The 24,041-nt window shown below is 41.5% G+C and overlaps 1 protein-coding gene across 1 annotated transcript; it reads right to left on the bottom strand.

The window, feature by feature from the left end:
• Positions 1–231: 231 nt before the first annotated feature.
• Positions 232–23,787, bottom strand: LOC135176879 (cytosolic phospholipase A2 epsilon-like). The gene is made up of 21 exons (XM_064146315.1): positions 23,761–23,787; positions 23,360–23,443; positions 21,325–21,397; positions 20,393–20,529; positions 19,089–19,220; positions 15,888–15,928; positions 15,416–15,458; positions 14,962–15,025; positions 14,269–14,429; positions 14,030–14,122; positions 13,625–13,662; positions 11,343–11,478; positions 9,964–10,100; positions 7,356–7,578; positions 6,627–6,741; positions 5,520–5,657; positions 4,917–5,024; positions 4,109–4,300; positions 2,732–2,898; positions 1,662–1,842; positions 232–565 (listed from the first exon to the last, which is right to left on the bottom strand). The coding sequence occupies exons 1-21, from the start codon at positions 23,785–23,787 to the stop codon at positions 327–329; spliced, it is 2,529 nt and encodes an 842-aa protein (XP_064002385.1). The 3' UTR covers positions 232–326.
• Positions 23,788–24,041: the final 254 nt, after the last annotated feature.

Genomic DNA, 24,041 nt, shown 5'->3' on the forward strand with positions numbered 1-24,041 from the left:
AGAACCTTTGAGCTCAACAACAGCCTTTTCCTAAACAGTACAGAGGATTTTCAAAACTAATCATAATTTGCCAGTGACCCGAATGGCAGAATGGGCATCAGTGGTAAGGGTTGGACTTGATGATCTATGAGGTCTCTTCCAACCTTGGTGATACTGTGATACTGTGTGGTGCTCACCTGCAGTATTGACTAAAATACATCATTCTCTTTCCTTAAAAAGTTAACATGGCTGTTCATTCTTTATGGATTCTTGTTGCCTGAATATTTATTAGTCCACTACCAAAACATTTGTACAGCTCCTTCTGATAAGATTCATCAAAATATACTTTAAGGGTGCTTAGAGGACTGAGGTGATGAACAGATTTTGGATTGCTTCTTCCGTTGCACTGCAGTTCGCAAAGCCTGGAGAATTAGGTGTTTGTTATTCAGGATGTTGTAGCTGCACAGGTTCAGCAACTTGTTGAAATTCTCCTCAGTATATGTAAGCAGAGCAGTGCTATATGGACCAACACAGTTGGACACATCTACTCTTCCTTGCTCCATCTCTGTAGGACCACGCTTCACATCTGAAGTAAGAACATACCGAAGTTCAACACAGCAAAGTTACTGAGGGGGCATACTCCTGCCAGGCAATGCAAAATAGACAGTAACAGCCATAGGAAACTGAATTTTCTGAGGAAAATTATTCAAGATTTGATTACTGTCTAGATACTACATCTGCTGCACTTAAAAATCCACTATTTTGCCCTGTGACTAGTCATGGCTGACCCAGAACGTTCTGGCAGAACAACTTTTCCATGTAAAATGCTTCCTTCTCTAAGTTAAAGCTTTCCATCTGAGTACTTCACTTTGGAAAATTTGGAATTCTGTATTTTTAACTTTTCCACTGGGTGCTGAGATGACAGCTCTTTATCTACCAAATGGTAGAAAACTATATCAAGAAGTCCCTGGATTGGGAATTTTGCTTTTCAGGTGGTGGAGATCTTAAGCACACACAGCAGGACAAACAGGATGATGTCTTTTACAGTGAGCTGGTACATGAATCTGTGGTCTTTTTTAAAAGATCACACTAAATTGGCAACAACAAAATTTGAGCTAATGCATGTAGAAATATTTGTAAACTGAAACTGAATTTGTCAAGTGAGATAAACAAATCATTATTTATTCTGTTCCTGAACTGGCAACCTGTCAAAGGTGAGAGATATCAAAGCAGCTTGTTACCCTGGCAAATACTGCTTTATTACATATTTTCAGCACTTAGGGATTCTCTATTTTTTTCTCTCCATGTAAACGATATACCAAGAGGATTCTAACTTTGATAACAAAGTAAATGTAGTGTTTCATTAGAAGACTGTGAAGTGACAATATCAGCTACCAGGGGATAGAAGTTAGCACCTGCCTGCTATCCTTTATTATCAAAGCAGTGCAAACTACCCCAGGTGCCAGGTCTGTCTCAAATGACACCTATTCATGCTTTCAATTTTTAAGGTTTTCAATTCCATCCCTGATTAGTTGGACAACACTATACCCATCAGGACTGGGAGTATAACAGTTTAGCTGACTGAGAAACTTGCCAGTCTCCTGTTTCAGAAGAGGGATGAATTCAATGGGTAACTGGATGCAACTACCTCAAAAAATAAGTGACTGATGCCATTAACTTACTTGGTGCCTTGTATTTTTGGAAGGTGTCACACACCAGTGGGAAATAGGCCAGGATCGGTGCCTCTAAGCTGTCCTCAAACACATAGCACTCCTTTAGGTGTTCCCGGTCTTCCTGGCTCAGCTCCGTGCTGGGAAATGGGATGCCATGCTCCAAACAATACTCTGAGAAGAGGTCCAGTGGCTGGTTTAATGAAGAGGAGAGTTGCAACACAAAGAGAGGTTGAAATAAGGCCACTAAACCTTGTAACTGATATTTTGCTGCACTACATAGTCTGCAATTGATCTATATCTCTGCTATGAGGATAGGTTGAGGTTGTTCAGCCTAGAGAAGACTCTAGGCAGACCTTACAGCTGCCTTCAGTCCTTCTGTAGGGTCCCTTCAGGTGTTGGGAGAGAGATTTTTCATAAGGGTGTCTGGCAACTGGACAAGAGGGAATGGTTTTAACCTCAGAGAGAGTAGGTTCAGACTGGATCTTAAGAAGTTGTTCTTCAGTAGGAGGGTGGCAATCTGGAGTAGGCTGCTCTGAGAGTCTAAATCACCCCTCCCTTTTTCATCAGCAAAGGCAAACCCCTGCCAGGCTCAGCCAAGGCAACTGTCTGAATGCTCAAGGATGTAAATCGACAGAGATATGGTGCCTGCATGGACTTCCTGGACTCAGCCCAGGTTCCTGGCCGGAACTCAAGGATGCAAATCAACAGGGATACAGTGCCTTTGTGGACTTCCCAGACCTCAGCCTGGCTTGAATGCCCAGGCTGTGCACATCTTACATCAGCTACCCGATAGGGAAAAAATACTAGGTCATTACACTGTGAATATTATTTAACTTAATAGGGAGGAATCTGGTACCACAATGACAAATCTGCAAATGTGTGTCCTAGAAAGCTTCTGAAGATAGTCCTAATAAGGACAGGGACATTAGGCTTACGGCGTTGAGGAGTACTCACTAATACAATCATTTAACTTCATCAAAACTAGACAATTCTTGGGACAAAGGGAGAAATTAAATTAAGAAGAAAAAAAAGTGGTAACTCAGCTACTGGAGTCCTAAGATACTACTTCCAAACCTCACCAGAGTCTGAGATCCTCCACTGTAATTTAAATGCAAAATGACATCCACTTTCCTCTCTGGCCTCACAATGGGTGGGCAGCTGGTGTTGATGAAGAAAGCTGTATCTGTCAGTTTGAGGTAGTCACCCATTTCATTCAGCTGGTTGGGAGAAGAATCCAGCACTGTGTCTGAAAGGCAAAAACTCATATTATCAATTCATTACTGTGGGAGAGCATCTGTTTCCTTCAAAATCAGTGTAACAAGGGAAGAAAGAAAAGACAGCCCACATTCTGGTTAGTCTTTGACACAAAGCCCATAGTTAAATATTTGTTGTTGACATCATTGTAGCACCAATATTTTAACTCTGAGTTCAGTATAGAGGATCACTTTCGAGACTCAGCCAAAGTGATACATGTTAAGCTGCTTTTTTTGGCTGGTGTAGATCTGTGACTATTTCCAGAATCACAGATCTTTAGAGGTTCTAAGGGACCTCCAGAGATCATCAAGTCCAACCTCCTGCCAAGGCAGGATCCCCTAGGGTAGTTTGCATAGGAATGCATCCAAGCAGGTTTGGAAAGTCTCCAGAGAAGGAGATTCCACAACTTCTTTGGGCAGCCTGTTCCAGTGCTCCATCACCCTCACTGTAAAGAGGTGAAACCTTCTATGTTCCAGTTTGTAGCCATTGCTCCCTGTATTATTGCTGCTGACCACCAAAAAAGAGATTTGCCCTATCTACTTGATACCCACCCCTCAGATATTTGTACACATTGATCAGATCTCCTCTCAGTCTTCTCTTCTCCAGACTAAACAGCCCCAGGACTATCAGTCTCTCTTTGTAGGGGAGATGCTCAAGTCCCCCAAGTCATCCTCATGGCCCTCCACTGGACTCTTTCCACAAGGTACCTGTCTGTCTTGAATTGCGGAGCCCAAAACTGGACACAGTATTCCAGGTTTGGTCTCATTAGAGCAGAGTAGACGGGGAGAAGACCCTCCCTAGACCTGCTGGCCATGCTTTTCTTGATGATCTCAGGATGCCATTGGCTCTATTGGCCACAAGGGCACATTGCTGGCCCGTGAAGAACTTGCTGTCCACAGGACTCCAAGGTCTTCCTCTATGGAGCTGCTTTCCAGCAGGAGAGCCCCCAAACTGCACTGGTGCCTGTAGCACCAGTAAAAGTAACATTTCCTAGGAAGAACAGAAGTCAAGAAAACCTGCTGTGATTTCTCCAAGAAAAAAACAAAACCAGCAGTAAATCATCTGGGGCTCAGTAAACGTCATCCCACAAATAATATTAATCAAAATTTGCCTTTATGTTGAGACTTATCAAGTATTTGCCCTCAACAAGTCTCAGCACCCAAATCACCTTCAAAGATGCATCTAAACCAATCTACTATTACCTTTCCACATGCAAAAGCTTTCGTTCTCTAAATACTTGTTGTGTAGCTGCAAGCCTTTGAGGAAGTTATGGTAAGTCGAAACTGCTGGCCGTTCAGTCAACATCTCTCGAAGGGTATTGGAAAGGCAACCTTTGGGAATGGATAAGCAAGTGTTCTGTTCATGAGGCTTCTTGGGCAGAGCAGGGTGTTCCTCTGTAGGGAAATTGAGAAGAGGAAATGTGTGTCTATATTTGTTTCTTGTTTCTCTGATACTAACAAACAAACAATCTGGTCTGTGAAATCACTGTTGGTCCACCTGTGATAGCCTGCATACAGACTGTTCTGGGCAGAGGTGGGTTGTAGTATCCCAGCATCATTTTGTTGCTCCCTGCCTTGCCTCTCTCTCCCCAAGATCATAGAATCAACCAGGTTGGGGAAGAGACCTCCAAGATCATCCAGTCCACCCTATCACCCATCCCTATTCAGTCAACTAGACCATGGCACTAAGTGCCTCATCCAGTCTTTGCTGAAACACCTCTAGGGACGGTGACTCCACCACCTCCCTGGGCAGCCCATTCTAATATCCCTGGCAACCTCCTGATGACTAACAAAACTCTGCAAGGATGTTGCACAGCGAGCAGTGTGGATATTTTTCCTGTTTTCCAGTACAACTGTTTCACTCCCATTCTTCTTCATTCCCAAAGGCTTGGTGTCCACTAGCCCAGAAAGAGGACATAAAATCAAACCATCCGCCAAATGCCAGGTTTTATGTGGCAGAGAGGTGTGAAGACAACGCAGATGCAAGTGAAAAGGAATCGAAATAACTAACCAATGTCATGCTCAGTGTCTCGGGTCCATCTGTGCCAAAAGTCCTCTGAATGACCCGTGAGGTAGACAGCATCCATAAAATTCTGGGAAAATATATTACTCCATGTGCCTTGAAAGTGTTTCAAAGAAAGAAAAAAAGAAAAATAAGCAAGCCATACTTACTGCTAATTCAAACTTTCAAGGCATAGCTATGGCAGCCCACTTGGATTCACTTGCTGCAGTTTAAATCAACACCAATTCAGTTCTGAAACAGTATGGATTTCAGTATGAAAATAAAATGCCATTCCACATAATGTTCGGCTTACAACCAGCTCATTTAAGAAACTTTGCTGTGACTTTAAATGCTCAAAAAGATAAGTTCTAATGAGTGTGTTCTGGTTTAGTCTAATCTAAGAAATTCAGCAAATAAATTGCATTTGTCTCAAGAATTTGATTCCTCTTTTGTCACTTTTGGATGGTTCATTTGAGACTTAAATTGCAACAGATCTGTTATCTGCTGTACCAGCATTACTGCTTGCAGACCAGTAGTTATTAGATTCCACAACTCTTTCTAGCCACCTATGTGGTTACAAAGCTGATACTTTTTTCTAAGAGAGTAAATCACCTTCCAAGAAGCAGATGTGGGACTCTGGGATCTTCTTCATCAGGTGACCCATGAAGAACTCACTGCCAAAATCCTCAGAACGAACAAAGGCTCCGTATTTCAGGAAGCCTACTTCATATGGTGTGAACTCCACCCACTCTGCAAACAGGAATTAAGAAGGACTTGTTACAGTCTCCTGAACACAAGTAATAACAACAGGTTAGAGAACCAAAATCTGGAAGAATAAGGCTTCAGCATGTTGGCAACAGACAAAGCAAACCAAGGTGTATTAAAACAAACAGGTGCCCTTCATTGTATTGCCTGTTAGATTGGTGAATGCCAAAGGTAAACTTACTTTCTCCACTAGCACTACCAAAATCCATTCATCCTGGGGATGAAGGAAGGAAGGAAAAATCAGGGTGGAAAGTCCACTGAGTGCTAAGTCTCTGCACAAGATGGTGGTTTTAGTTCTGAGTCAGCAATGACACCAGCTACCCTTCATCTTAGAGTCTGATAATCACTGCCTTGTGAAGTTAAAAAAACTCTGGCCAAAAATCACCCAAACCTTGGCTGAACACACTGAGTCTGCAGATTGCACCTAGAAGCAGATGACCATGTTCAGTTCTATGACCTCCTGCTTCATTTGGGCCAGATAACACCGTGGAAATAGTGATCATCATCACTGATCAGGACTTTGAGCACTGCCTCTCCCCAAATCCCTGTCTTGCTGCTGACAGCTGTCTCCCACTCTAATGTCCACACATGCATCTTCCTTTCTCCTCCCTTCTTTGCCATCTTTCCCCAGCTCTTCATGCCCCTTTTGGATTCCTGCTTACTGGGCAGGAACTCCATCAGCTGAAAGAGGTTGTAACGAGTAGGTGGGTTTGACAGAAAGAAAGAGTGGTAATGATGAATTTCAAGGCTGTGAGCAGACAACATCTCCACCCATCACAAGGCATCTCCCTACCACAGTACTACAATGCATGTCAGAACCCATTCCCCTGTGAAGACAGGGTAAAAATAAGTTGTTTGAAGCATGGACTTACTTAACAGTAAAAGCTTCTAACATTCACCCAACATTAAAAGGAAACTCCTTAGATGAATGGAAGTGTGTATAATCATCATTACCTTTAAAATCCAGAGTGCTGAAGTCATCCTTGACATTGAGAGACAGGTATAAGGGCAGTGGATTCTGCCCCTGATTTACTGCCAGTTGTTGATCAGAGAGTTTGTGAGTAGTTCCCTGTTTTTAAAGAACACAAGTCATTGTAAAAGATGAGCATGATAAATGGACTCAACATGGTATCTAAGCCTGGACTGTCACTGAAATATCTCCTAAACCTCAGCAGATTGTGTTCCACGTACTTCAGGTGTGTGGCCACACAAATGTGTCCATGTATTATCTGTCATCATTCTTCATCAAAGCATTATCACTGATGTCAGGAGGCTATGTTTTACTTCAAGAAAATACAAAGCTACTTCGCTATCATGGTGGTGCTGCAGATAAGTCAACCAGGGCCCATCTCATTCAGTACAGCTTTGTTTGCTGGTGTGGCTACATATAGCTATGCCTGCAGTTAGCTCTGCCAGAGCCACCTCTCCTTTCTATGTTACCAGAATGCTCATTTGACCCAAAATTAAAGATGGAAAATCATTTTCATCTGTACTTTGACTTTTTACATGCTCAAATATTTCCCCTAGATGCTCACATTTTAGACTTACTGTGCTATTTTCTCTCCTAAAAAGTCAAAGGAAGGTCCCCCAGGAGTTTTGAGAGATTTTCCTATAACTGAGTCCAGAATTTGATGTGCAGAAAGTTAGAAGTCCTCTGGAATAAGGGATGGATATATATAATACCTGATGATGTAGCATACAATCAATGAAAAGTCCCCATAAATCTGTAAAGGACAGCTTGTGTCCTTGTTGTTTTCTTTCACAAAGCTCCTTTTCATAGTACTTCATATGATCCAATGAGAAACAGTGCAGCTTGCTCTTGGTCACATGTTCTATGATATCACCAAGTGGCTCTCTGAGATCCTTTTGTGACCAGTTTGCATCTTCATACAACTTTGCCATAGCCCTGGCAAAGAGAAACATACTGTGGTTCATCTCTGGGTACATGACAATTCACAGGCTTACACCACACAAGTACACAAGACTCTCACCCTCCAACTGCTCCTTGGAAGAGCAGTTCAAAGCTCAGGAAGAATTTGGATTATACAATGATATTTTTGCTGCAAGGACACATTCAAAATCATCCTAACATGTTTCTTCTCAGAGTCAAGAGTAATAACACAACACCCACAGCTTAACACAAACTTTTATTAGACTTATATTTTGATTTCCCAGGTTCAAGTGACACCTTCTGTCTGAAGCAAGTTCCCTCAGCTGCTTCAGACATGGTGCTCTGTAGAAGAGCATGAGCATCTCTCCTTGGGCATGAAGCAAGGAGGTCACATCTCATACTCTTGGCTCTCCAGGGGCCTGTCTCTTTGAGATTTCAGTTCCCAGAGTTCAGGCAGATTCCAATAATCAGTTCTCAAGCCCACTCCACTTGTTCTAGTTCCACCTCCTATCTTTTTAGAGCAGGCCTCCAGAAGCACATGTTTTAAAGCCCTAGACCCTTGTTAGTCATGCAAGGTGGTCACCATCATTCTTTTAAATTTTCTGTTCAAATCCACACAGGAGTTGAGAGCACAAATATCACAAGAGGATTTCTGAAGCATTACATGCACCTGGATAACCCAAGGGATACACAAAGGAAAGAAAAAAGGTATTTCCCTACTTTCATGTCCTCATTGCTTTCAAGTATGCTTAGGGATTGGTCATTAACAACTGAATGTACCCTCTGGAAGTTCACTGATGATATGAAACTAGGGGGTGCCTGATAACCATCAGGCTGTGCTGCCATTCAATGAGACCTGGAGAGGCTGAAGAACTGGGGGAAGATGAACCTTACAAAGTTCAACATGGACAAGAGCAGAGCTCTGTATCTGAGGAAGAATAACACCAGGGACCAGGATAGATGAGGTGTCCTCCTGCTGGAAAGGAGCTCCATAGAGTCCTTGCAACTTGGAGTCGTTGTGGACTCCTTGGAGTCCTAGTGGACAGTAAGTTATCTGTGGAATAGCAATGTGCCCTTGTGGCCAAGAGTGCCAACAGCATCCTGGGGGTGCATTACAAAAAGTGTATCTGGTAGGTCTAAGGAGGTTCTCCTCCCCCTCTAATCTGCCCTAGTAAGACTACAACCTGGAATACTGTGTTCAGTTTTGGGTGCCACAATTACAAGACAGACAGGGATCTGCTGGAGAGAGTCCAATGGAGAACTATAAGGCTGTTTAATTTGGAGAAGAGAAGGCTGAGACAGGATCTTATTTATCTGTAAATATCAAGATGAAGGTGATGGTCTCTCTTTGGTGGTGCCAAGTGATAGGACAAGGAGCAACAGTACACAGAACACAGAAGGTTCCACCTCAACACAGGGAGGCGCTTGTTTAAAGTGAGGGTGGTGAACCACTGGAACAGGCTGCCCAGAGAGGTTGTGGAGTCTCCTTCTCTGGAGACTTTCACAGCCCACCTGGATGTGTTCCTGTGTAGCCTGCCCTAGGTGATCCTGCTGTGGCAGGAAGGTTGGATTCAATGATCCCTGGATCAACCCCTAACGTTCTGTGATTCTGTGTCTTTTCAGAGATTCAAGTCCCCTGAACTCAAGCTACATGGTTTGTTTTGCACATCTGCTGCACCCTCCCTGAATCATGATGAACATCTTGCTTGATTGCACTGTCAGTCAAAAGATTTACTTGTCCCCCAGGAAGCACTCCATATTTCTCACTTCCCAAATGAAATTCCAGCTTTTTGGCCTACCAGGTCCTATTCAGTTGCTGATTGATAGCCAAAAAATAACCACTTTTTGTTCAAAGAAAAATACCAAAATACCTCTACTCCTCATCTTACTACAGCAGTCTTTTCTGCTAAGTGGGAAATGAGAAGTGGAGCTGAGTCACAGGAAATTTTCTCCAAAAAGTAAACCACCTTTCCCATCCATTCTCAGTGCCAGGCACTGAATTCATGACAGAAACTTGGTGACAAGCAGAGTCAGCTCTTAAAAGAACTCAGAATATATAACATGACAGAAAGGCATGGATCTAAGCCGCAGAACAGCTGTGGGCAGGTTTGTCACCTACACCAAATTGCCAGAAGATACTGGTAAATTGTCCTGGCATGTGATCTTTCTAGTTCTAGTAAACACTGCAGTGCAATCAAAGAGATACAATAGTTCACACCCAACTCGTTTTGTGTAGCTACAAGTAAGAGCTACAGTACTGCACAGACCTATAAAGTAAACGAGCACCAGAAGGAAGCCAAGTCCCAGCATCACATCGAGTAAAATTCACTAGGAAGACATATGGTTCATCAGGTTATCACTTTGCTAAAACCGAGCAAGCATGAGCACAACTCTCCTTACCATGTTGTGGCAGATAAACCACTCACGTATGAGACACAGTCCAGAACACCTAACTCCTGGAGAGCCAGAAGACTGCCAAACATAGCCGTCACGGAGCGCACTCCCCCTCCTGTGGTCATGACTGCCACCACTGGCACCTGCTCAACACACAAGGGCAGAGAGTCATTCATCACCAGATGAACTAGAGAAGCAATGAGCAGGCAGAAAAAGCAGCTTGACTCAGGTAAGCTTCAATTCAGTTCACCCTCCTCATGACAGCATTTAGGGTTGAGTTGTGTATGAACTTTGGTGAGACTTTATGTATGATGAAAGCATCTTCCTGTTCAGTGATGTCTTGGTCGGTCAGAAGCTGTTCTCAGATTTGTAAAGACTCTTCTCTAGGTGTTTTTCATCTCTCCCCATGTCTTCCCCTCAAAACACATTTTTAAATCCTGACTATAATGGAGGTCAGAGGAGCAGAGCAAAAGTTGCCTACATCATTTTTAATTCCTCCTAAGTTCATGTATGGCCCTGTGTTCCCGAGGATGCAGTAATTTCATTAGGAACTTATCTTGCCATTACTTCAACCTTTTTTAAATTGTATTTTACCATCTACTTGGAGTTTCACTTTGTTTTTTAATTACTATGGCTCAATAACTGTTTCATCTCACTAAATAATAACAACTCCTATTCTACTTGTTATTTAAGTTCATCAGCACTTTGACTTCTTTGCAAAATGCTGTCCTGCACACAACATCGAGGGATAGGTGTGCTGGGGACAGAAAAGAGCAGCGGAGGTAATCCTACACAGACACGTTCTCCCAGTTGCAGAATAATGTCTCTCTTACTGTGAATGCCACAGCCTCATAACAGGTCTGTTACTGTCTTCCAGTAACAGAGCAGCTCATCAAGTCCAGGGATGACCAGGATCAGAGAAAGTAAGAGGCAACACACTGAAACACACACAAGACAGGTGCTGCTGTACCAGTGTGCTAAGGGAGAGTCTCAGTCTTCCCCTCTGAGCCTTATGTAAAAGCAGAGAAAGGCAGAGGTGTCAAACTGGGGAAAAGCTCTCTCAGTCCGAGCAACCAAATTTCACCATCTTGATTACATATGCACTCATATCCAGAAATACTCTGTTTGGGTGTGTGAGTGAGGATGGAGGTTGGCAGAGAACAAAGGAGTTGTAACTGACCTCCTGACCTCTTTCATCCTCTGTGCCAAAAAAAAAAATACCTTGGATAAGGTCTTAGGTTCAAGTGACAACCTGACCTATACGTTTCAGTCTAGAAGATATGGAAGAACTACATGAGTAGTCATGCAAGTACACCACCACCACAGCCACTTCGTTCAAAATGTGACAGAGTACTTCCAAGTTTCTAAGAGGCTGGGCCACACACCTCATCCTCCTGCAGGTCTTCATCTAGAGGAAGAACTTTTTTCAGAGCAGCAGCAACCACCTTCTTTCTTTTAGAGATGAAATCCTGCTCCTCTGTGCACAGATCAAACCCCAACCGCAAATCTAAGTTCTTGCAACTAGAGCACAAGAAGAGACCAAAACACATTACCTGCAAGGCAGTTCCAGATGTAAAGCTCGAGGTATCACACAGAGCTAACAACAAACCAGTTAAGTAAAGGCTGCTCCCATGCACATGTAGGCTCCCCCATGCAAATGGAAGTAGATATACAGAGATCACAGACCCTGTATTTCTGCCCTCCTGTTGAACTACTTCACAATGATTAAAAACAAGAAACATAGCTGAATTCAAAATGTTTCCCATTGAACACTGAAAACTGGACACCTCTTCACATTCTTTTGCTAGGTAGGTATTTCCTGAAGACCAGGAGGAGCCTAAACAGTTACTGAAACTTAATACATCTTAGGCAAAGTGACCATGAAACTGTGTTAGGCTGCACTAAGAATTTGTACCATAAATACATTTGCTGGTTTGAAACTAACCAGAATATTTTAATGAGAGAAATCAGATCACTGACTGTGAAAATAAAACAATTATGAAGTCTATATCATTCATTGGTTTGCTGAGAGGAATTAAAACAAAAAAAAAACAAAAAAAAAAAAAAAAAAGGCAACAATTTGTCCCTCTTTGGTCTGCAGTGCTGGATCTATTTGCTTCCTCTCTGTTCTGCTCTAATATCTCTCCACTAATCTTGGCTAACACATAATAATGTCAGCTTTGCTGGTTGTTTTGTTTGTCTGCCTGGGAAAATAGAGGACAAAAGAGAGGGTAGCTTTGAGCCTTTCTGGGCAGTTTCTTTATCCAGCAGGGAGTCTGGATTTGTTTATTATTTCTAATTTGTATAAAGTTGTAAATAGTTGTAAATATATATTGTGTGTATATGCTTGTCAACTTTTGCTTTGCTCTAAATATAGCTTCATCTTACTTCCAAGCCACCTGAGTGAGTCTGGTAAATTTCAGTAGTCGGGGTGGGGGGTGGAAGTTCCTAACCCACCACAGTATGCGAGCCAGAAGATGTCACTGCAGTGTGAGTCTCCGTATCTGCACAAGGTTCTGCACATCATGCACGTCATTCGTTCTATCAAGTCTGTATTATGAGTGCAAGTGTTTCATGGGTTTGTCAGCCAAAATGTGGCTTTGTCCCATCTGCGGCTCAACCATACTCAGTAGAGGTCTTCATTTTAACACATCTACAGTTAGTGCTCGCAATGTAGCTTACTAATCAGCAGGGGGTAATGTCGCCCTTTGGAAAATCACAGCAAGCCAAGCTGCAACACTAACTGCTGCTGCCTTCTCGCATTGAAAAACGACCTGCAGGAGACTGGTAAATGCGTAACAGTATTAGGAGCATGCGTTACACATAAACGTGCAGGTATTACTGATCAAGGTTACAAGGCAGAGGGACTCTTAATGTCACAGTTTTGAGCCTAGTGTCTTACCTGTAAATAAAACTTTTCCAGAGAACTCAGGAGTGCACTTAGCGACTCTACTCTCAGAGGGGCTGAACAAAATGTAAGAGGTATGTTTATCCCGTTCCCTTGGTCTAAAAAGATTCTATATAGTTTGGAGTTACAATGTGTGTGTGTGTCTCCCTTGCTCTTCGGTTTTCCTTCCATACTCCTCTGAACTTTGCTTTTCTCCTCTGTGCCAGCCATTGTTTGGGTTATGGGTAAGAACACTGACTGGGAACGGGAAGAGATAATGTTATCAGTGGGCAGCAGCCCCTGGGCTCAGTCCAGGAGGGTGTACCGGAGGTAGCTGGGCTATTGTCTGATTATATATGCATGTATTTGTATATGTTTATTACCTTTTACATTTAGTCTACTTTTGTAAAAAATAGTATCAATTTACTTCCAAAATCTGAGTAATTTACCTTCGGGAGTAAATCCCTAATTCTGTGTGGTGCAAAACCACCACACTTAAGTATCAGAACTAGGAAGTACCAACATTAGGGAAAATACAGTGACTGGTTACACTCCACAGTTACCTACCACCTATCTTATGCTGAATTCTTAACAAAAAAAATGAAGCTGTTTATCATTTTATTAATATTTACCCATATTTTAGTCTATTTTAAGAAATTACAATTTTTAATTGTACTTTCAAAGTGAAGTGGTTTAAGCTGCACCTTCTTTTCTAAAGATGATACTGTAGGAGGATAGGAAATAGTCCAAGTAACCACTCAGAAAAAAAAAAAAATTTACCCATCTTCTCCCTTCATAGACACCTCATAAGATTCACCCTGAGAATCAAGAAGAAAAACACCACAAAATATTAAATAGAACTGAAATTCTGCAAATGCAATTTTTAGAGTGTTAGCAATTATTCAGATAGAAAGTCTAATGATAAATCATTGGTCTTTTCTCAGGCTTTCTGCACATAAGCATCACTAGGATCTTGCTTTTAAAATACTCCTAAAACCATCAGCATTTCTGAATATGATACTTTCTCCCTAAATAATAGTTATACTTTCAAATGTATGCAGAGATGAGCATTCATGTAACTGAGACAGTGCATTTTTAATAACAAAATGAATAGTGGACTAGATATCAGATAAATATAGCTCACACTCGTTGATGTAATTCTGAACACTGTCGAAGGTTACTCACTCTCATCAGTGTCACTTTCTTGCCCAGATCCACAGAATGGAGAGGCACAGCCAGGGAACTGCTTACATCCATTTCCCTCCTAGCAGAACGATTCTGAATTGAAGTGGGGGGCAAAATTTTGTTATAAAGAGATAATTATTTAAAAGCCTTAGGTACAAGTCTACCAGAGAAGGGTTAATTCATAAGGCTTCTTCCAAAAGTTACTCTAACTGGTATCATCATAGGCAAGCTAAACATACACCACAGAAAGAGCACTCCTTCGGCAGCATCATGTGCAGTCTGGGTTGGCTGTGCTTGACGTAGTGGAAGGTGGCAGTTCCACTGCTTCCCTGTCTGCAACCTATGGAAACATCCTGGGTTTCTTCATAGGATCCTTTCACTGTGAATGTGAAATCTCTCCCTAAGAACAAGAAGCAAATCACAGAGAAATGTTAACTGCATCTAGCCCTGAAAAATTAAAAATGCACCAAGAAAAGTATCAGCCTTGGTACAGTTAACACTAATTTTAATAACAACGTTTTTCCTCCCCCATATATAAGAATGGGCCAGTGTTGCAACTTCTCCCTTGGCAGGTGACAGAGAACATGTGTTAGACCAGTGGATGTCACCAGCAGCATTTACTCCTGCTGAGTTTCCATCACCGATAGTTGGACTGCCCCTCTTTTACTTTCTGATCCCAGCACTGGTATTTCAGTTCCATCACACTGCAAGGATGTTTTGGAATATCTTAGCCACCTCCACGGTTTCCCTTAAGCTAATCAGGCATGTGTCCAGAGGACTCTCACTATTGGCAAGTAGATAATCAATGATCAGTGAAATATCTGAATCCCAAAGCAGTTCTGATATAGAGACTAAAACAAAGTGTTTATCTAGATTCAGCTACATGTCCCAAAGCAGAAAAACCAGCATCAATTTTGCATCAATAACCTCACTTGTGTAAGGGCTGTTCATGTTTGTTCCATTCACATGTACTTCCAAAGAGGAAACTTCACGAGACTGCAAGAGATAAGCAATAAAATCAGCAGTGATAGAAACAGTTCAGGATCCTCACTGAAGATCCAGTGGTTCTGCAGAAACACGGGGCTTGGCCATGGCATCCTGTGAACACAAAGTAACTGCAGAGACTGCTTCTCTTCTATATATCATGTGGTCAAGCGAGCTAAGACTGCTGGGCATCTGTCCCTTTCATGCCATCTGCACTCTGGTCCAAGCTTCTCTCAATACAGAACACATTACAAATGTGTTCACATTCAAAACTTTACAACCACACCTATGTGTCAGCTGGAAAAGAGCAGAGGCTATGCCTAAGGGCACAGTTCTTCCAACTACATCCTTCAGCTCCACTCTACACTAAGAACATAAGCATAAAAAAGATAAAGCAATTACCACTAGCACGCCATTAGTAATGATGTTCTCAGATACACCTGGACTGAAAAGCAAAAAGGAAAAGGTTTATTTAAGGGTAGGTATATGAGCAGCAGTCTCTTAAATGCAAATAATTCTCTGAGCTCAGTTTTTCCAGCTGTCTGGTGCTGTCAGAACTATTTTCACCTCTGCCTCAAACTCAATGCCAGGTCATAGTCCCACAGTTTCTATGGACACTCTCTTTTGTTAATCTCACTTGATCAGCATCATTTCTCCTTAAGCTAAATTACAAAAGGAACACTCACCCTCAGCTATAAATAGTGAGACTGTCATTCAAGAAGAGGTTTTACCAGGTTCAGGAGAGAAAAGCAACCACGAAGATGCTGATATGGGATGTCCTAGCACAGGTAGATGGAGCCACTTCCCCTTGCTGCTCTCTCCAAAATGCAAAGTTTTCTGCTGACAAGTTCTGTAACATTTCAACTTTACTCACATGATTTCCAGTAGAAATTCCACTTCTAGTTCTTCCTGGCTCTGAAAATAAGATTTAGTTTTCATTTAAGGAAAATGGAAGAATAAAACTTATCCTTTGATAGAGCTTTGATGATTTTCTGTAACTCTGCCTTGCAAGGTTTTGCTATTGCCAAATGCTCTGCATCATAATGTAAATGAACGGAGAGTTCTTTGGCCACCATTTCATTTCACACCTCTCCACCACTTTTCTGTTTAAAATCCAGTGTCTCTTCAAGAGGAAAAGAATCACAGAATGGGGAGTTAACATCCCATTATTCATTTATTAGTAGGATAAGACATGGGTTAATCAAAGACAACAAAGGGAGATATGAGAGATAAAGGATGTAGGAAAACATATTTGGGAATGATTGAACCTCACAGGTGAGTACATTCGGGTTAAACCAAAAGAAACTGTAGAGTACAGTGACTAAACACTAAAAAAAAAGAAATTAGGAGGAGGGAAGACTTACTTCAAAATTTAAAATTGCCAGGGTGAAGGGAAGAAGAGAGGTGAGAGAAGACTGAAGCTGTGCAATGCAATGAAGGAAAGAGCCCAAAGGAGCCAAATCAAGATGAAAAAAGGGAAGAATTTAAGAGCAGGGAACAGCCACAGAGAAGAGTAACACATCAGCAACAGAAGAGAAACTGAACAAGTGTATTAAGTTACTGCAGCCACTTGCTGGATCAGCCTGTATGGGACTCAGCCAATCCAGAAAATGCCACACAAAAACACATATCAGACAAATCTTCAGTAAAACCCACAGGGAGGTAAACATTAATTGGTGAAAGATATAAATCTCTTCCTGACAAGCATTGGTAATTTTTTTCATTCACACTGAGAAAAACTAACCTTTACTGCCAAATATCCTTTCTGCCTGGCAGCACAGCATACTGTAACTGTGTGAAGAGACTGTGAAAACCATTCCAAGTCTGCTAATGTATCTGACAAGGTAAAATCAACCCGACAGTAAAGGTGCAAAGTGGGTATTTTTTCATATACTAGTTCATGTCAGTAAATGAGACACATCAAGTGTCACATCAGGTGGCTTCCTCAAGAGCTGGATCTGTGACATGTAACCCAGCAGCAGATGGCTCTGCTTGCTTATATCTCCCAAAGTCTCCATTAAATAAGCATTAGGGCAGCTGCAACCCTTTGTAGCAGAAGGCTGAGGGGTGAGTTCTAGAAAGCAGTCACCTTACAGACCTGCAAGACTTTACCAAGCATCAGATTGTGACCAGTCTGTGCTACCTAAGTTTGCTGACAATCTGTTCAAACCTTGTCCCAAAACCAGCAGAAACAGCGTTCAGGAGACCCTGGCTCCTAACATCTCCCTGACTATGCCTGCCTTATGTTACCATCCTTCTTATTCTGTTGCACATACACTCACGCAAAATTATATTTCTCTTCAGTTCCCTTCACATTTTTGTAGGTGAAAAACCTGGAGCAAAGCTATGGAAAGACTTGTTAGATCACACACCGAGCAAGGGGCACAACAGGGAGCAGCCTTGATGCTCTGACATCACCCATGCAAACTGCTCAGCTCTCCTTCTGAGATACCCTGGCACATGAAAGAAATCATTATGGGCAGAGGTGGCAACGCTGCCACTGATAAGGTTGCCCAGCATGTTCTAATACTAAGTTACTTTAAAATAAACAAGGATAATTAAAAAATAACCTAAAGTGTTCTGAAAATCCACATACAGACCACAAACTGGGATGCCTCACGGGTTCCCAAGGAGGAGTCCCAGTTCAAATAAGGACTGCTTGATCAAGACATTCCTGAAACACAGCTCACCCTGTTTTATCTTCCCAACTTCCACCTTGCTAAGCCAACAAGTTAAGCCAACTCTGCAGGTGCCTCCAAGCAAACTCACAGCTTGAACCACACCTGAAGTGATCTCAGTCACATCAGGCTTTTTCTAAGGAAGGCCATAGTCAGCTGGAGCAGGTGCACTGAAATCCTTAGTAAGGACTGGCTTTCTGGGAGAATGTCACAGAATGGCAGAGGTTGGAAGGGACCTCTGGAGATCCCTGACAAAAGCAGGATCCCCTGGGGTAGTCTGCACAGGAATGCATCCAGGCCAGTTTTGAAAGTGTCCAGAGAAGGACACTCCACAACCACGCTGGGCAGCCTATTCCAGTGCTCCATCACCCTCACTGTGAAGAGCTTTCTTCTTATATTGAGGTGAAACTTTTAATGTTCAAGTTTGTATCCATTGTGCCTTGTCTTATTACTGCACACTGCTGAAAAGAGATTTGCCTCCTCCGCTTGACACCCACCCCTCAAGCAGTTAACAAACACTCATCGAGGCAACAGTAACATAAAACCCAGACAAGAGATTTTTTTGGCTAGGCTGTCTCACATTGTTTAGAAATAAACAGAGCACACACACAAATCTCCTAAGAAACTCTTTATCCTCTCTTTCACACAAACACAGTATTCTTTGAGACATATGTATCAAATAAAACTCCTAGGTCAGACACTTACCTGGAAGAAAAGAACAAAATCCTGAGGAGATCCTAATTTCTCTAGCTCTGCCCATTCTATGCTGACTCCGCTCCCCTAACCCTATAGCAAAAGGTCATCAATAGACTGGCTGAGAATTTGGGGTTTTTTAAGCTGTTAACAGAAGGAAAATAACTTAAAATATTTTCATGATGACATGAACATTTACCAAGCATATTGCCTGAAAGTACAGAGACAAACACAGTGAATATGAGAGGAGGGAGCCCTGGTTAAATACTGGCCAAAGGATCAGGGTGGCTGCCTGGAAAAGGTCAAGTTTGCTCCTGACCCTGCTTTTATACCACAGCAAGGAGATCTCTAACCATCAGCTTCTTTGTTTTTGGCTCAAGATCTGCTTTTTTGGTGATTGTTTGAGTTTTTTTCAAATAACATCTTCCAAATACATACTAAAAAACTCCCACAGAAACCAAAAAAAACCCAAATATCAGAATAGGAAAGCCATTTTGCATCCAACTGCACTCACAACAGAGGGGTGACTGTTTCTGACCTTTCCTATACATTGAGCATTTAACTTTATGCTTTAATAAAATCCTTTTAACAAAGTCTGTGTGTGTGATAAGAACTCTGATGTTCATTATAAGCAGTAACTTGGGACAAAATTCTGATGTAGAGTGTTATTCTATCTTAGTTTCACCCATGTTTGCATTTCTCACCTCTGGATTCAATTCAAAATTCAGGCAAACTTTTTCTCCAGGTTGGATTTTAGCTACATCAAAGCAAACAGTCAAAAGCTGATCATCTGATGTAAAAGTATCCTTATCACAGACTGTCATCTCCAGGATGTTCTGTGGAGAGAGGCAGCGAATGATGTAAATGCCATATTCTGAGGTCACTGAGCCCAAAGGGAAGGCCTATAAAGAGTTAGCATGGCAGCCCTTGCATTGTTCAATGCAAATCAAGTCCTGCAACAGCCTGGAGCTCAATACACAGTCTCTATGGCTCGGACTGCAAAACAGGGGCTAACCCCAGAAGAGACAGATCATCAGATCTGGCTGAACGAGAGCTCAGATGAAAGGCAGAATAAGTGACACACAAAATGGTAATATGCACTGGACAAAATAAGATAGCACACAGGGTTCATCAAACCTTACATATTTACTACCTTGAGAAATGTTGACATATAAGCAGAACATAATAACGGAGGGGAAATTCTTAGCCTTTCACAAATGGAAGGTAACAAGCACTAACAAACTTTTAGTAAGATCTAAATTGTAGTGATTCCTTTGCTGTTCCTCAGTTCTCAGATAACCCATAGCAGCAAGAGCAGATACAGTATCATGAAGACATACAAAATTGACCCCATGCCTAGACCTTGTATCTCTCCTACTCTGACTGCTAATCTGTTTCTTCTAACATTTTATCAGTTTTCTACAACTGCTCTGGGACAGAAAGAAGCTTTCTACTTTTGTTTCAGAAGATCCATAAGCTTGTGAGCTTACATCCATTCACAGCCTGGGATAGTGTGGTTCCAAGTCTGTAAGCTGGACATCCATTTTGCTTTCTTACAGCCTTTGAAAAGAAGCCTATCTAAAGATGAAATAGTTAGTGTCAAGAGATGCTTTTATGCTTTCAAAAACTGGTACCTCTTATTTACAGATGGCATCACTGTTACACAACAACACAGCAAAAATGTCTTTACAGTTGCATATAAGAAAACAGAACTAATTCTCTAAAGACTTTAAAAAACCTGCCATCCATGTTTTTGGGGTTCTAGTGCTTAGAAGATGACAGTAGAGCACAAGTGAACCTATACCAAGGATTGCATATTTACTTGCCAGTAGGAAACAGCATCTCTCATTCTGTCTCTGATGATTTTGTATCTTTCTATTACCATCCTGTTCCTCAGCATGACAGTGTTCAATCCTGAGCCTCAAGGCTTGCATGAAGAGTCTGCAAGCAACAGGTGAAGATGTCCCCTCAAAAAGCACCTGCTCACTATCAGAGATGCAGATCCTACCTTTACTTCTCTTTGTATCATGAAGTGGAAAGTTTCATTCCAGACAGGGTTTCTGCAGTTGTTAACAGTTTTTGTCCGGGCTTCCTGACAGGAAGCTGTTGGCAGCCAGAGCTTGACATAGCAATCAGTGTGGCTCACTGTATCAACAAAAAAAGACATGGTTAGTACAGCAGTACTTAAAATTCCCTTTGCACAGCAGGGGCAAAGAAAAGAAACCTTTGAGGAGTCCTAAATATTTCATTAAATCCAAAGGAAAACATTCTGAGCTGACAGTTATTTAACTTACCTACAGTTATCTACTTTAATGTCAATTCCCAACAGAAGTCAATGTTAAACCACTTATTCTACTTCATCATTATAAACCCCCAAAATATTCAGTTGCAGAAGTACCAAATTATTCCAGCACTTCTGATTTTTTTTTAACTTCTATTTTCAAATATGTGCTGGGGACTAAGCAAATTCATACACAATTTCACTTCTGAAAGCTCACTGTTTAAAACAAGAAGAGGAAGATTCTAGTTTGATTTTTGGACCTAATTCTAATTGTAATGCACAAGTCACCCACAGCAATGTAGACACAAACACAGAAGCACCCAACACAACTACAATCCTTTCCTGTGTCTTTTCCAGAGGTGCCCTTTAAGAGAAGGGAAATGGGCAACCTCTGGATAAAAGGAGCACTGAAGAGTTAGGGTAAAGGGAAATACCCCAGAGCAGCTGGTGGAGGGAAGGGTAACTTCTTTCCTAACATAGAATTTCTACTCTATTTCATTTCTGCTGTCACCTGTTTTCTAAATTATTTTCAGTTTAAACTGAAATAAAAGACAGAGCTTCTTCAGACCAAAAACCTGATACCTTACTGTCTTCTAAGCAACATATGTACAAGAGCATTAAGTTTAGGTAACAGTGATTTCCTTGCCAAGGATACTTACACAGATCTGCTTTGCGGAGATTTCTCATGCCTATAATTTTTACAGCAAGCCAGCACAACTGAGGCACTTCTGGCTGCAGAACAATCAAAAAATGCTTTAATTAAAAGCAAGTAATTCAGATATAACTAACACATCTTATTCTATAGCACAGGTATAACTAACATACAGCACAGCAAAGGCCATTCTCCCATTAACACATTGAATATCTTTTCATTTTAATTTTTGGAGACAATCTCTGAGAATAAACTGGTTTTTTTGTGATTTGACACCAAAAAAGAGGACAGGTTCCTGCTTCACAAACCACAGCTTTCTAAAGATCCAAGGTTTGGAGGTGAAATTTTAATGCAGGGAGTAGTAAAACAGTATCACAAGATAATTTTCAGCAAAAAGGACAAGCTGCAAACACAGATTTAACAGGATAAAAGTAAAACTACCAGTGTGTTACATTATGCAGTTAAACAACAAATAAGCAAGAGTAAAAATGATAATTGAATATGAATTAATATACTGATGAGGAGAGGGGGGTGGAAGCAAAAAGCACAACCAGGTTATTCAGAACGTCCTAGCTTATTCTGGATTTTTGTATAATAAAGTTATTCAGAGATACATTGGCATGGACAAACACTAGGCTGACCTGACTGATGTATGACAGAGAAGCAATGAGGTATAGCAATATTTTGACATCCCATAGAGTAAGGCTCTATAGGGGAATAGCTTGAAGGCTCTACAACCTTCTCCACTTTCTTTGTTTTCTCCTTCCACTCCCCATCACAGCTACACACAACCCTGTACTTGGTTACAGGAAAAACAAGACAATCTTGAAGAACACCAGAAGTAAAAGATGACTTACAGAAACAGTAGCTCCATTAATTAAATTGAAAGGAACAATTAAATCTTCAAAGCGTTATGATTTGTGAGAATCTGTCTACTCAGTACCCCCTTGTATGCCTCTTATTTTGACACACCAGTGTCCCAACAGGAGCAGATTAACCAGGCAAAAAAAAGTAGAAAAGTCATCAGGCTAGGTGCAATTTACAACCTGGAAAAAATACCATCCCAGTAGTTTTCCCACAGAAAGTGACACTGGAACAAAAGCAGCAGGTTGAGGAGAAATCCAGCAACCTCAGTAGAATTTTTGGCAGCAATGGTTTCAGCAAGAGAGAGAATGAGAGGAGTAAAAGATCCAAACTGCTGAAAACCCAAATCCAAAATACAGGGAATTAATATATTATCCCCAGGTTTAGTACCATCCTATTTAGAATTTTGGAGAAAACTTACTCATGCACACATGCAGGCCACATGCAGACACAAAACATTATTATTATTCCACAGTGCTCACAGGTAGCGAGCTCACTGCTCTCTCACATCTAGCAATGAGTTAGGCTCATACTTTATTCCTGAATACAGCTAGGGAGCAGATATCAGAAATTTAGGGGGGAAAACCCAAATGTTATACAATTAGTATTTTATTTTTGTTAAGTTCTGATTTAATATCATTTCAAGCGGCCATTAATCAGGAAATTGAACAACTCATTGCACATCTGGTGCCTACTACACTCAGTGTCTTCAAAATTTGTTACCAGGTTAGTTTCATAAAAATTAGCACTCAGAATAATTTTACATGTCAGACACTGAATAATGCAACTGATCTGTGGATCTGCCTCCTTACAGCAAAGTAAAAACAACCTAAAGACTGAGCCTCGGGTTTTATGAGGTATGACTACCATCATATAATGACGTTGCAGTAAAGTCAAGATTAAAATCCAGCTCTCCCAGTTCCTTGCCCAGCATCAAAACCCCAAGTTCATCACCTTCCTTCCTAACCCCTAAGTCATAGCAAATGTTTTACACTCTAAAGAGCACACTCAGAGAAGAAAATTCGCTTAATTGACCGTTAAAAAATATCACCTCTCATATTAACAGTTAAGCTTAAGGAGTAATGAGAAGAGCTGGTGGAAGACTGAAGGTCACACAGCCATTGCTCACAATTTAGAGCCCTCTCCCTGCAATCCAGAAGCTGCTCCCTGTACAATACCTCATCTTCATTGCTGTGCAGGCTTTCATGCTTCTTTCTCCTTATTCCAATCTTCCTGTGTGGGTTTGCTTGGATGAACCGATCCTGGGGACAAGGAGAGAAGAGAGGTCAGTGGTGAAACTCTTCAGTCACAAATTCCTAGGTTTGAGTTTCTCCTCAGATTCACCATGGCAATAGCAGGCTGCCCTACCACTTCTCCTCCTCACAATGAAATACATTTCCATGCTATGAAGATAATCTCTCTGCTGCTCTTCCTAGTTCATCTACCCTTACTAACAGACCTGCCCACTACAGACCTGTTTGATACTCAAGGATCAAAATTCCTCAAGCTTTTTCTTTTAATGAATCTCAACCAAGATAGTCAACCAGATCCTCCTGCCCCAGTGCTGGTTTTCTCTTACCAAAGGTGAATAGGCTGATGATCCCATTAGTATCTCTGTTTCATAAAAGGCAACACTATAATGGCCTCATCTGTATGTCTCACAGCTGGCAGGAGCTCCTGGACTGTGCTGTCTTCCAACCAGCTGAGGCAGGGAAGAGGAGCCGTATTCATAGCTCCACCTCCCACTGGTTTCAAAAGCACAAATTATGATCTTACTCTGTGCCACATGAAGGTTTTTTTAACACCATGGTCATTTATTGGAGAGGTGGAGATGGTTCAAACACTTATTCATAGGTTAAT

This window comes from Pogoniulus pusillus, chromosome 1 (genome assembly GCF_015220805.1).
Source record: "Pogoniulus pusillus isolate bPogPus1 chromosome 1, bPogPus1.pri, whole genome shotgun sequence".
Taxonomy (NCBI): domain Eukaryota; kingdom Metazoa; phylum Chordata; class Aves; order Piciformes; family Lybiidae; genus Pogoniulus; species Pogoniulus pusillus.

Excerpts from the sequence above, each read along its gene's own strand:
- LOC135176879 (XM_064146315.1), bottom strand. The coding sequence starts at position 23,787 with ATGGGATCATCAGCCTATTCACCTTTG. Across the intron at positions 21,398-23,359 it reads TGCACAGCAATGAAGATGAG|CCAGAAGTGCCTCAGTTGTG; the intron begins GTATTGTACAGG and ends ATTGTTCTGCAG. Across the intron at positions 20,530-21,324 it reads TCTCCGCAAAGCAGATCTGT|TGAGCCACACTGATTGCTAT; the intron begins GTAAGTATCCTT and ends TTGTTGATACAG.